Raw genomic sequence first — 12,339 nt, 5'->3', positions numbered from 1 at the left:
TCAAAGCATTGATATGCTCAGATTCATCCTCAGTACTAGCAAGTTTAAGGTCTTCTCACTCAAACAGCCGGCAAGATGTACTTTATGAAGTACCTTCAGTCAGACACAAGAGTTGCAAATCAGGGAGGTTAGGCTAAATTTCTATGGGATCCAGCTCATGTAGGGGTGAAGGGGAATGAGAGGATGAACGAGTTGGCAAAGAGGGCGTTAAAGAAAATATAGAAATGCACATTAGTATCAGCAAAGCAGAGGCTAAGTGTGTAATCTGGGGGAAAAGTCATCCAAATGTGGCTAGAAAGATGGGACAGAGAGGGGAAAGGGAGGCATTTATATCAAATACAAAAGATTATCACAGGTACTAGGGTAGGCAGTGGATACAGAAGAGAGGAAACTTTGTGAACTAGGTTAAGGCTGGGGCACTGTGCACTAAACAAAACATTGAAAATGATTGGGAAACACCAGACAGGATTGTGTGAGGAATGTCAGGAAGAGGAGTCAGTAGAACATGTAATTCTGAGTTACAGGAAGTATGGGATACAGAGAGAGAGAGATGGTGAGAATTAATCTAAGGGAATTGGGGGTGCAGGAATTCACATTAAAAGGGTTACTGGGCATGGGTGAGAGAGCACAGGTCAGGGTACTTTCAGCTTTCTTAAGGGATCAGGGTTTTTTTAATAGGAAATGATGGATAAGCAGGAATTAGGGTACTAGGATGGCCAAAGAAGGAAGGATAAAGTGTAAATTAGGGTATGTGTGTGATTGGGTGAAGGGATTTAGAATAGTGGTCACCAACCTTTTTAAGTCCAAGATACCCTACCTCAGCCTTAGTGAAAGGCAAGATTGACCCCAGATCGATTATTTACACGCATTGCACCGGGGCAGAAAAGACCAGAGGTAAAACCCCACAACCTGGAAGTAGAAATAATGTTTTTAAAAAAAACACCAGGGGTCCCCACCCTTTTTTTTGCACCACGGACCGGTTTAATATTGATAATATTCTTGCGGACCAGCCGACCCGGGGGGAGGTTTGGTGTTAAACACGACGGGAATACAGCAATACTTGAAGCAAGTTCCTTATGTCCAGTCTATTCCGCAACTTATTTTTTGTGGCTCTCGGCGCTTAGCTGTTGTCCTGCTTGCTCACGTTTTTTCCACTGGAAAAATCTCAACGGGTTTGTCTTTAAGCGCAGGGTGCTTGGACTCAAGGAACCAAAGCAGTTTTGAGGACTTCATTGCCTCATTAGACAGTCTCCCGCCCGCCCGCTGCCAGACGCCTTGGCCAGGTGCGGCTGGTTGTGGGTGGGGTGAGAGGACAAGGTCAGGGCCAGAGGTCCCCGTACTAGGGCTGCAGCAGTTGCAGTCTGGAAAGAGCGACTGACCAAACAAGGAGTGCCCGCCCCCCTTGTAAGATCTGTTGGCCGACAAAAGTTTGTTTCAGTAGATTGCAGCGAGGTAGCTGCTCTGCTACTTACAAAAACCTGAGCCCGAATTAGGTCGTCTGCGAATATTTTAGCACCGGGTTTCCCACGAACATTTGGTGTGCTAAACAGGTTTATCTATCCGTGCTCCAGGCCTGTACCAACGGCAATTCTCACCGGCCGTGCGAGGCCAACCAGTGATCCCTGGCACGAGGGTATCACTGCGTTTAGGTGACTGATGACCTCACGTGTGTTCAAATTCAACAGTGGGCGTGACAGGGAATGAGGAAAGGTGCAAATGACTCATCGTTTCCTCATTGGGGTGGTTGGGGACCAGCGCGTGGCAGGGGAGCTACACGCATGCACGCTGGGCAGAAAGAACGGAACTAAAACCCTGCAACCCAGAAACAATCTCTCAACAGTATTTGTGTATTTATTTTTCCTTTTTTTTTCGGGATCTACTGGGGGAAGTCTCAAAGATCGACCAGTCGATCGCGATCACTGATTTAGAATGTTGGCGACCACTAATTTAGAATGTAAGTCTATAGTCTAATCCACACTCCGGAACAGAAGGTGGCGGTAATGCGCCATTAAGCTGAGTGCCAACTGCCGTAAAACAAGAAGGAAGGAAGGAAGGACTGGACTGAATTCCTGCCTCAGCAAGGACCTGGACCCGTTGCAATTTGCCTATTACCACAATAGGTCAACGGCAGTTGCAATCTCAATGGCTCTTCACACGGCCTTAGACCACCTGGACAATACAAACACCTATGTCAGGATGCTGTTCATCAACTATAGCTCAGCATTTAACACCACAATCCTGATTGAGAAGTGACAGAACCTGGGCCTCTGTACCACTCTCTGCAATTGGATCCTTGACTTCCTAACGATCAACACTGGTGCACCTCAGGGGTGTGTGGTTAGCCCACTGTTTTACTCTCTCTATACCCATGACTGTATAGCTGGTATAACTCTAATACAATCTATAAATTTGCTGATAATACCACCATTGTTGGCAGAATCTCAGATGGAGACGAGAGGGCATACAGGAGTGAGATATGCCAACTAGTGGAGTGGTGCCATAGCAACAATCTTGCACACAGTGTTATAAGATGAAAGAACTGATCGTGGACTTCAGGAGAGGTAAGATGAAGGAACACATACCAATCCTCATAGAGGGAATTGAAGTGGAGAGAGTGAGCAGTTTCAAGTTCCAGTGACAAGTCTGCATGACCCAGGTTAAATTGTCAATTGGTATTCATACATGACATGAGACTGAGTGGAACGAGACAGCATTCTAGGGACTGTCAGGAACACGAGTTGAAAATCTGAAAAGGAGTGCTGATAGATGAGGTTATCAGTAAATACTTCTGGTTCCGCTAATTGTTTCAACGCATCAGATGATTTGTGAACAACCCCGTTTGAAAGAGACACGTGTATGCAATGATTCTAACGTGGAATGTGAGTTGGAACCAGAACATCATCTCGTATAGAAAACTGGTGTGAACGCATCAGCAGTTGCTGAGAGCAAGGAGATTTCACGGCCTCCATACAAGTAACCAAAAGGTACTTACCTGGGACACCGATAAATCCAATTACTGTGTAACAAATAATCTGTGTTTGTACCATTGTTAATCCTGGGTTGTTAAAATTTAAAAGTCTGCTCTCAATTTTCTGATGTTCTACTTTTCATAAAAGATGGTGAGGGTAAATAAATTCAAACAAAGTGTAGTTATCAAATTTCTGCTGCATGTACTGGGTAAAATACTTCAGGGATCAGAAGTTCAGAGTCCACCGCGTTCAGAAGAACATGAACTTCTGCGTGAAATAGACATTTCCAGTATCATCAACAAATTTGCTCCTGCTAAATATAGAAAATTTAACTTTTAAATTGTAGTTTTGACATTGGAAATTGATACCTATGTGTAAGTAATACAATTACTAGAATGTCAGACATTTGTTGTATTATCTGGCTGTATAGCAAATGGAAAAAATTGAATTACTTTACTATGCAATTTATGTTTTAATACTTATGCGTTTTTTAAAATTTAGGGCCCCTTTATAACATATGCTACAGGCCCTGCACTAGCTTAATCCAGCCCTGCTTTCATGTTGCAAAAAATGATAATCTTTCTTTAAAAAATAAAATTTAGCCTACATTAGAGATGCTTTATTCTTCTAAAGATGTGTGTGTGCAGTCTTACATTTGAATGCTTAGCTGACCTTCCATTTTATTTTTCCAGACCGGATCACTTGAATGGCCACATTAAGCAAGTGCACACAGCAGAGAGGCCCTTTAAATGTCAGGTGAGTTGGTGCTTCAGTAATTTGCATCATCCATGGAGATAGTAATTTAGGGTAACTCTGTGCCTCTCTCCAAAGCACACGATGTCCTTCCACCACTGAAACTTACTGCTGGATTTGATAATGGAGATCTTTGGAAAATGCCTTATTTATCTCCACTCAATAGATCCATACTCACATTTTTCTATGGGAGATTCTGCAGAAAAGCTTAATGCAGAACTTCCAACTCATAATATTATAGTGTCCCTTACTCAGAGATATAATTGCTTTCCCAACTCTACATGATGCTGAGGCCACTTTCCTGGGAATGAAAGTCTATTTTTCAGTCCATTCTGGTGGAAAACTTATGAAAAGTATTAAAGGACATTGTTGTGCCTGTTTAATCACTACAGGTTGGTTTGAAATTAGACTCTTCTGTTGATAGTATCAATTTAGTTGTCCGAGCAGTTACCTTACTGTCGATGTGTTCTTACAGACATGTGAGGCTTCCTTTGCTACCAAAGATCGTCTACGCTCTCACCTGACATGTCATGAAGAAAAAGTTCCCTGTCAGGTGTGCGGGAAATACTTACGTGCAGCCTATATGACTGATCACATCAAAAAACACAATGAAGGACCAAATAACATCTGCAACATCTGTAACAAAGGTACTTTCTAAACATAAAGTTAAAGGCACCAAATTATTGATTTTATAAAGGGAAGTCTTAAGTTGCTAACCTCTTCAATTGGAGATTATCGCTGTAGAAATTCAAATTCTACTTATCTGATGTACCTGGTTGGTTTGAAATTTTTTAGATTAAAGGATGGGACCAATCTTCATGATTTTACAACCTGGCTTAAGAACATGAATAGTTCTTGATTTTAAAATAAGGACAGAAGCAATAGATGTTTTTGTGGCAGAAATTTTGTCATCAACATCCAAGTAATTAGTTTAATGTGCCATAGACTTGAACTGTTTTAGAAATGCATGTTGTACTTCATAGTGGCACATATGCAAAGTATCTGTCACACTTTAAGCCCAAATGTATTTAGAGATTATTGAATGACTGAAAAAGTGGAAACTCATTGACAAGTGTAACCCCAGGTATCAATTCAATAATAAAAAGGGAAAATAAAGTGAATTTTTCTTTAAAAATATGTTCAGAAAATGCATATGGCTATGGCATTAAAATGTTTATATATTTTAATTTTCAAAACGTGAGGGGAAAAACTATTAATCAATAAATGTACCACTGATATAATTATTGCAGGATTACCTTGGTAGCTTGCTCCATTTTCTAAGTAGCATAGATATTTCCTCCCTAATGTCCCTGCCCCATCCAGGAGTTTTTCTTCTATTTTTTCTGGATGTTGACTTTGTATTAGACATTTGATCCATGTTCTCTGCAACATAATAAACGAGTCAGTGGATTTTTGAAACTATTTTCAGACAATGCCAATGAACCTTTTCCTTCCTTAATGTCCAGCATACTAGCAAATTTCTAGTGTATCCTTTAATAGAGGTGATTAAGAGTAGACCCCAAAAGACCATAAGACATAGGAGCTGAATTAAGCCATTCAGCCTATTGAGTCTGCTTTATTATCCCTTTCAATCCCATTAATCTGCCTTCTCTCTGTAACCTTTTACACTCTGACTAATCAAGAGGCTATCACCCTCTGCTTTAAATGTTCTCAATGTCGGCCTCCATAGCCATCTGTGGCAATGAATTCCACAGATTCACTAATAAGAGAAAATCTGCAGATGCTGGAAATCCAAGCAACGCACACAAAATTCTGGAGGAACTCAGCAGGCCAGGCAGCATCTATGGAAAAAAAGTATAGTCAACGTTTCAGGACTGGCAAAGGGTATTGGCCTGAAATGTCGACTGCACTTTTTCCCCATAGATTGCTGCCTGGGCTGCTGAGTTCCTCCAGCATTTTATGTGTGTTCCACTGATTCACTACTTTCCAGCTAAAGAAATTCCTCCTCATCTATTTCCTAAATGGAAATTATTCTGATTTTCTATTCTGATGATGTGCCCTCTGGTCTTAGACTCACCCTCTCTTATCTAGGACTTTCAGTATTTGATAGTTTCAATTGCGTATCCCCACATTCTTCGACACTCCAAGTACAGGCCGAGTCATCAAATATTTCAGATACGTTGAAGTTTTCATTCTCAGTCATACTCGTGAGTCTGCTCTAGATTCTCTCCAATTAAGTTAGGTTTCCTTTCTTCTGTCTCCCTCCCTTCTTAAAGAGTGGAGTACATTTGCAATTTTCTGGTCTTCCAGAACCATGCCAGAATCTAGTGATTCTTGAAGGATAATTGCTAATGCCTCAACAATCTCTTCAGCTGCCTCTTTCAGAACCCTGGGTGTAGTTCATCTGGTCCATGTGACTTATCTACCTTCAGAGCTTTCTGATCCCTAAGCACCTTCCCTTTAGTAATACTAACTATACTCACTTATGCCCCTTGACATTCTCAAATTTCTGGCATTTTGCTAGTGTCTTCCACAATGAAAACTGATGCAATAGACTTATTAATTTCATCTGCTATTTCTTACCCCCCCCCCCCCATTACTACCTCTCCAGCATCATTTTCCATTGGTCCAATATCCACTCTCACCTCTCTTTGACTTTGTATATCTGAAAAATGTCTTGGTATCTTTTTTTTTGCACTACCTTACTTTCCCTTTTCTACTTCCTATTTATGATTTATAATTTAAATTTTTATTATATTTACTATTGATTTGTACTCCAGGGAGCGCGAAGCGCAGAACCAAATATCGCTGTGATGATTGTACGCTCTAGTATCAATTGTTTGGCGACAATAAAGTTAAAGTTACCTTCATATTTCATCTTTTCCTTCCTTATGGCTTTCTTAGTTTCCTTATTTTGGTTTTTAAAACCTTCCCAATCCTCTAACTTCCAATAATTTTTGCTATATTATGTGCCCTCTCTTGTTTTTGTACAGTTTATGATTTCCCTGTCAGCCACAGTTGTATCATCCGAATATTTAATCTTTGGAATGTATCTATCCTGTGCCCTTCGAATTGCCCCAGAAACTCTAGCCATTACTGTTCTGCTCTCATTCTTGATGGTGTTCCCTTTCAATCAACTTTGTCTAGCTCCTCTGTCTTGACTCTTAATTCCCTTTACTTCACTGATACATCTGACTTTGATTTCTCCCACTTAAACTGCAGTATGAATTCTATCATATTATGATCACTGACGCCTAAGAATTCCTTTACCTTAAACTCCCTAATTAAATCTGGTTCATTACACAATCAATCCAGAATTGCCATTCCCCTGGAGGTATACTGGTGGCCTGTATATAACTCCTATCAAGGTCTTTTTAACCTTGAAATTTCTTAACTCTACCCACAAGAACCTTACATCCTCTGATCATATGTCTCCTTTTTCTAAGGATTTGATTTCATTTCTTACCAACAGAATCACATCACCCCTCCGCCTGTCTGTCTGTCCTTTCAATATAATGTGTATCCTTAAATGTTAAGCTCCCAACTGTGATGTTTCAACCGAAACTCAGTAATGTCCACAATATCGTATCTGCTGATCTCTAACTGCACTACAAGAGCATTAGTGGTATTCGGTATACTGTGTGTATTCAAGTATTATACCTTCAGACCTGTATTAATTATTCTTTTTAGTTTTGCTCCCATGTTGCAATTCAACTCATCCCACTGACTGCAATTTTGCCCTATCATCTGCCAGTCCTGCCTCACAGGCGCTACATACTGCATCTACTTGTATACCAACTGCCCCATTCTCAGACTTGCCACTCTGGTTCCCATCCATAGAACCATAGAACATTACAGCACAGGAACAGGCCTTTTGGCTCTCCTTGGCAGTGTCGAACCATTTTTCTGCCTAGTCCTACAGACCTGCACCTGGACCATATCCCTCCATACACCTCTCATCCAGGTACCTGTCCAAGTTTTTCTTAAATGTTAAAAGTGAGCCCACATTTACCACTTCATCTGGCAGCTCATTCCACACTTCCACCACTCTGTGTGAAGAAGTCCCCCCTAATGTTCCCTTTAAACTTTTCCCCCTTTAGCCTTAACTCATGTCCTCTGGCCTTCAGCCTTAACCCATCCCTCTGCCAAGTTAGTTTAAAAGCTCCCCAGCAGCTCAAGCATACCTGCCTGCAAGGATATTGGTTTCCCTTGGGTTCAGTAACTCATCCTTTTGTTACAAATCATACCTTCCCCAGAGGAGATCCAAATGATCCAAAAATCTGAAACCCTGTCCCCTGCACCAATTCCTCGGCCAAGCATTCAGCTGCCAACTCATCATATTTTTTACTCCACTGGCACATGGCACGGTCAGCAGTCCTGGCACCTGAGTGGCAAAATGCCATCTGGGTTTACTTTACACGTCCACAGTCTGCTGCTCTGAAATCTTCTATCACTACTGTTAACTCCCCTTCCCTTTTGAACCACAGAGCTAGACTTGGTGCCAGAGACCTGGTTACCTGGTTGCTGCAACTTCTCACTTGTAGGCACCCCCCCCCCCCCCCCCCCCACAGTGGTATCTAAATTGGTATACTTATTATTGAGGGAACACTCTGCACTGGCTATCTATTCCCTTTTCCTCCCCTGACAGTCACCTAAATACCTGCCTCCTGGAACTTCTCCCTGTAGCTCCTGTCTATCACCACCTCATTAATGAGCTGAAGGCCATCAAGATGCAACTCCTTTTTCTTAACGGTCTCTAAGGAGCTACAGCTCAATGCACTTTGTGCGTGTGTATTTATTGGAGAGACTGGAGGTCTCCCAGAGTCCCCACATCTTACACAAAGAACATACCACTAACTCTGGACCCATTCTCAGTGCCCTAGTTATGTACTACTGGACAAAAGAAGAGAGAAAATAAAATTACTGAAAACTGACTTAGAATCTCCACCTGTTCTTGCCAAGGCTGTTCAGCCAAAGCTCATTCTAAAGGCTGATTTATACTTGAGCGTCACATCTACGCCATGCTGTAGGGTGACTTGCACATCCCCTAAAAAGTAACTCGCGCATCACGGAAATGCAGACCGCAACTACTGTGATTGGTCCGCTTGGTAGCATCACATTTCTTCCTAAGTATTTCCGGTTGCTTCTTCTCCGCCATGTCTGTACACCGATGTGAAATAGATGAACCAAATCATCAAATCTACCTGCTGACATGCGAAAGTGTTTGAAATGCATTTCCTTGTCCTTGTCTCTCACAAAGAAACTCAACACAGTGGCACAGAAACCCCACTGCCAACTAGCGTTTGGCGCACACCCAACGCATGCTCGCTACAGCGTAAAGCGACGCAGAAGTGAAAATCAGGACTACGTCATAGGCTGCGGCGAAGCCTGTATGCACAAGTATAAATCAGCCTTAACACTAGTCCACTCCAACAATGGCTCCTCTTACACCTCCCTTTTTATTGGCTCAAATAAAACTCAGTCCCAACAAGATTCATTCATTTCAAATGGCTCCCATCTTGCAATGATGTCTGTCACTCTCACTCGCTTCTTAAAGTATGGTTCACTACCGCTGAGATTTGTTCTTTTCAAATAGCTCCCGTCTTGCAAACCTCATTATCCATCCTGTCTTTAACTTATCATAATGCTCTGATTACTGCTCAAAGTTCAAAGTAAACTTATTCTCGATCTCTCAGTCTTGATCTCTGGAGACAAGCTGTCATGTTTTTTAACCTACTAATTCTCGCAATTATCTCGACAATACCTCTTCTCACCCCATCTCCTGTAAAAATGCCTTTTCTCAGTTTCTTTGCCTCGGCCACATCTGTTGCCAAGACACGGCTTTTTTGTTCCAAGAATGGGTTTTCCCCCTCTCCACTATTGTTGCTGCCATCACCCACACCTTCTCCATTCTCCACTCCATCTTCCTGCCGGCTTAATAGTGATAGAGTTCATCTTGTCCTTACCCAACTTCGCAACTTAATATCCTCCAACTTCCGCCATCTCCAAAGGGACATATCTTTCCTCCCCTCCCCCCCCCCCCCCACCCCACCCGGCTTTCTGTAAGGTTCACTCCCTCTGCCATTCCTTTGTCCATTCATCCCTCTCCATTAATCTCACGCACTTATCCCTGCAAGTAGCCAGTACTACACCTGTCCATTCACCTCTTTTTGGCATCCAGGCAGGCCTTCCGGGTGAGGCAGTGCTTCAGCTGCAAACTTACTGGTGTTGTCTATTGTGTCCTGGTACGGCCTCCTCTACAATAGTGAGACCCATTGTAACTTGGGGGACTGTTTCATCGAGCATCCATACTATCAGCCACAAGCGGGACTTTCCGGTGGCCAAACATTTTAATTCCCATTCACATTCCCTTTCTGACATGTTGGTCCATGGCCTCCTCTTATGTTAAGATGAGGCCACCCTCAGGGTGGAAAAGCAATACATTGTATTCCATCTGGGCATGAACATCAATTTATCCTTCCAGTAAGCCATTTCTTTCCCCACTTCTACCTCCTCTCACCTGCCTATTACTTCCCCCTGGGTCCCCTCTTCCTTTTCTTTCTCCTATGGTCTACTTTCCTATTAGATTCCGTCTTTTTCATTCCTTGTTCTTTTCTGTCCACCTGGTTTCACCATATCACCTTCCAGCTAGCCTCCTCCTCCTCCCTGCATCATTTTATTCTAGCATATTCTCCCTTCCTTTCCAGTTCTGAAGAACAGGCTCAGCCCGAAACATCAACTATCTATTTGTTTCCAAAGGTGCTGCCTGACCTGAGTTTCCCCAGAATCTGCAGACTTTCTTGTCCTTACAATAGAATCAATGAAAGACCACACACAACAAGGACAGGCAACCATTATGCTAAAGACAAACTGTATAAATCAGGAATAAATATTGAGAACATGAGATGGAGTACTTGAAAGTGAGTCCATAGGTGTTGGAACAGTTCAGTGTAGGAGTGAGTGAAGCTGAATGGAGTTATCTCTCTGGTTCAAGAGCCTGATGGTTGAGGGGTAATAACTGTTCCTGAACCTGGTGGTGTGAGTCCTGATAATCCGGTACCTTCTTCCTGATGGCAGCAGTGAGAAGAGAGTTTGGCCTGGGATGATGTTGGTCCTTGATGATAGATGCTGCTTTCCTGCAACAATGCTCCGTGTAGATGTGCTCAAAGGCAGAGAGGGCTTTACCCATGATGGTCTGGTCCATATCCACTTCTGTTTTTGTAGGAGTTTCCATCAAAGGTCATTGGTGTTTCCATACCAAGCCGTGATGCAACCAATCAGTATACTCCCTTTCAATTTTTTTTTCCTCGTTCAATATTTTTATTAATTTCTACATAGAAGAATACAGAGTACAAGAAGATATATAAGTCAGAAAAAGATAAAATAATACCAAATACATATTTGAATCACACTTGCAATCTCATTACCCTATACAGTATTCATGTAAATTAAATTAAATAATATTGAAATGTGATAATTTTATTAAACAAAAAAAATCTAAGCCCACTACCAAAATCGAAGCTGTTTGGTAAAGAGAATAAAAGGAAAAAACATCCTTATCATATAGTGAAATATGTTATTAGCCAACATCTATACTTTAACAGCAAATCAAAACTTTTGAAAATAGTTCAAAAATGGTCCCCACAGTGTTTGAAAGTCTTGACTAGATTCAGAAATTGAACAATGGATCAATTTAAGCATGGCATAACATCATGTAACCATTGAGTATGAATAGGCGGAACGACATCCTTCCATTTAAGCAAGAGTGCCCTCCTAGCTATAAGAGAAGTAAAAGCCAAAATGTGCAAATCAGATGTCTCTAAAATAATATCTTTTCCTCCAACAATACCGAATAAGGCAGTCAAAGGGCTAGGCTTAAAATTTACTTTGAAAAGTACAGAGGAAGTTTGGAATACTTCCTTCTAGTATTTTTCAAGACTTGGGCATGTCCAAAACATATGAATTAGTGAAGCTTCTCCATTGTTACATCTATCACAATAAGGAGATATATCCGAATAAAAACGAGATAGCTTATCCTTGGTCATGTAGGCCCTATGGACCACTTTAAATTGTAGGAGGGAGTGGTGGGCACATAACGATGAAGTGTTAACCAATTTAAAAATTTCATTCCAAGTTTCCCTCAGAAATTGAGGTCTGTAAATTTTGTTCCCGAAGATTTTTAATTTTGTCTAAAGGAGCGTTTCTCATTCCCAGCTACATACCATAAATATTGGACATTGAACCATTATGAAAAGGTTTCACATTAGAAATTACATCTAATAATTTCTTATCGGGACTTTTAGGAAATGTATATAACTGAGATCACAGAAAGTCTCTAATTTGTAGATATCGAAAAAAGTGGGGTTTTGGTAAGATATATTTAGCTGACAATTGCTCAAACGAAAAGAGCGTTCCTCCAACAAACAAATCTTGGAAGCATTTAATACCCAATCTATCCCATTCTTTAAAAACTAGATCAGTCATAGAAAGTTTAAAAAAAGTATACTCTCCACTACAGATCTATAGAAGTTTATGAAAGATGATGTGCCAAATATATGCAAACTTCTAAGAAAGTAGAGGCATTGCTGTGCTCTTTCTAATGGCACATAAGTGCCAGACCCAGGACAGTTCCTCTGACATGATAACACCAATGAAT

General features: G+C 41.3%; 1 protein-coding gene across 4 annotated transcripts in view; it reads left to right on the top strand.

Moving 5' to 3' along the window:
• The window catches only part of patz1 (POZ/BTB and AT hook containing zinc finger 1), a 74,748-nt gene that overhangs the window by 32,329 nt on the left and 30,080 nt on the right, over positions 1 to 12,339 (top strand). For all 4 annotated transcript variants that reach the window (XM_073055634.1, XM_073055633.1, XM_073055632.1 and 1 more), the window contains exons 2-3: positions 3,662 to 3,725; positions 4,198 to 4,369. In XM_073055634.1, the coding sequence (XP_072911735.1) occupies positions 3,662 to 3,725; positions 4,198 to 4,369 (236 nt within the window). The remainder of the gene's footprint in view (positions 1 to 3,661; positions 3,726 to 4,197; positions 4,370 to 12,339) is intronic.

This window comes from Hemitrygon akajei, chromosome 9, assembly GCF_048418815.1.
Source record: "Hemitrygon akajei chromosome 9, sHemAka1.3, whole genome shotgun sequence".
In the NCBI taxonomy this organism is placed as follows: domain Eukaryota; kingdom Metazoa; phylum Chordata; class Chondrichthyes; order Myliobatiformes; family Dasyatidae; genus Hemitrygon; species Hemitrygon akajei.
The sequence above is the reverse complement of the archived record's forward strand: the minus strand, read 5'-3'. Positions and strand labels throughout refer to the sequence as shown.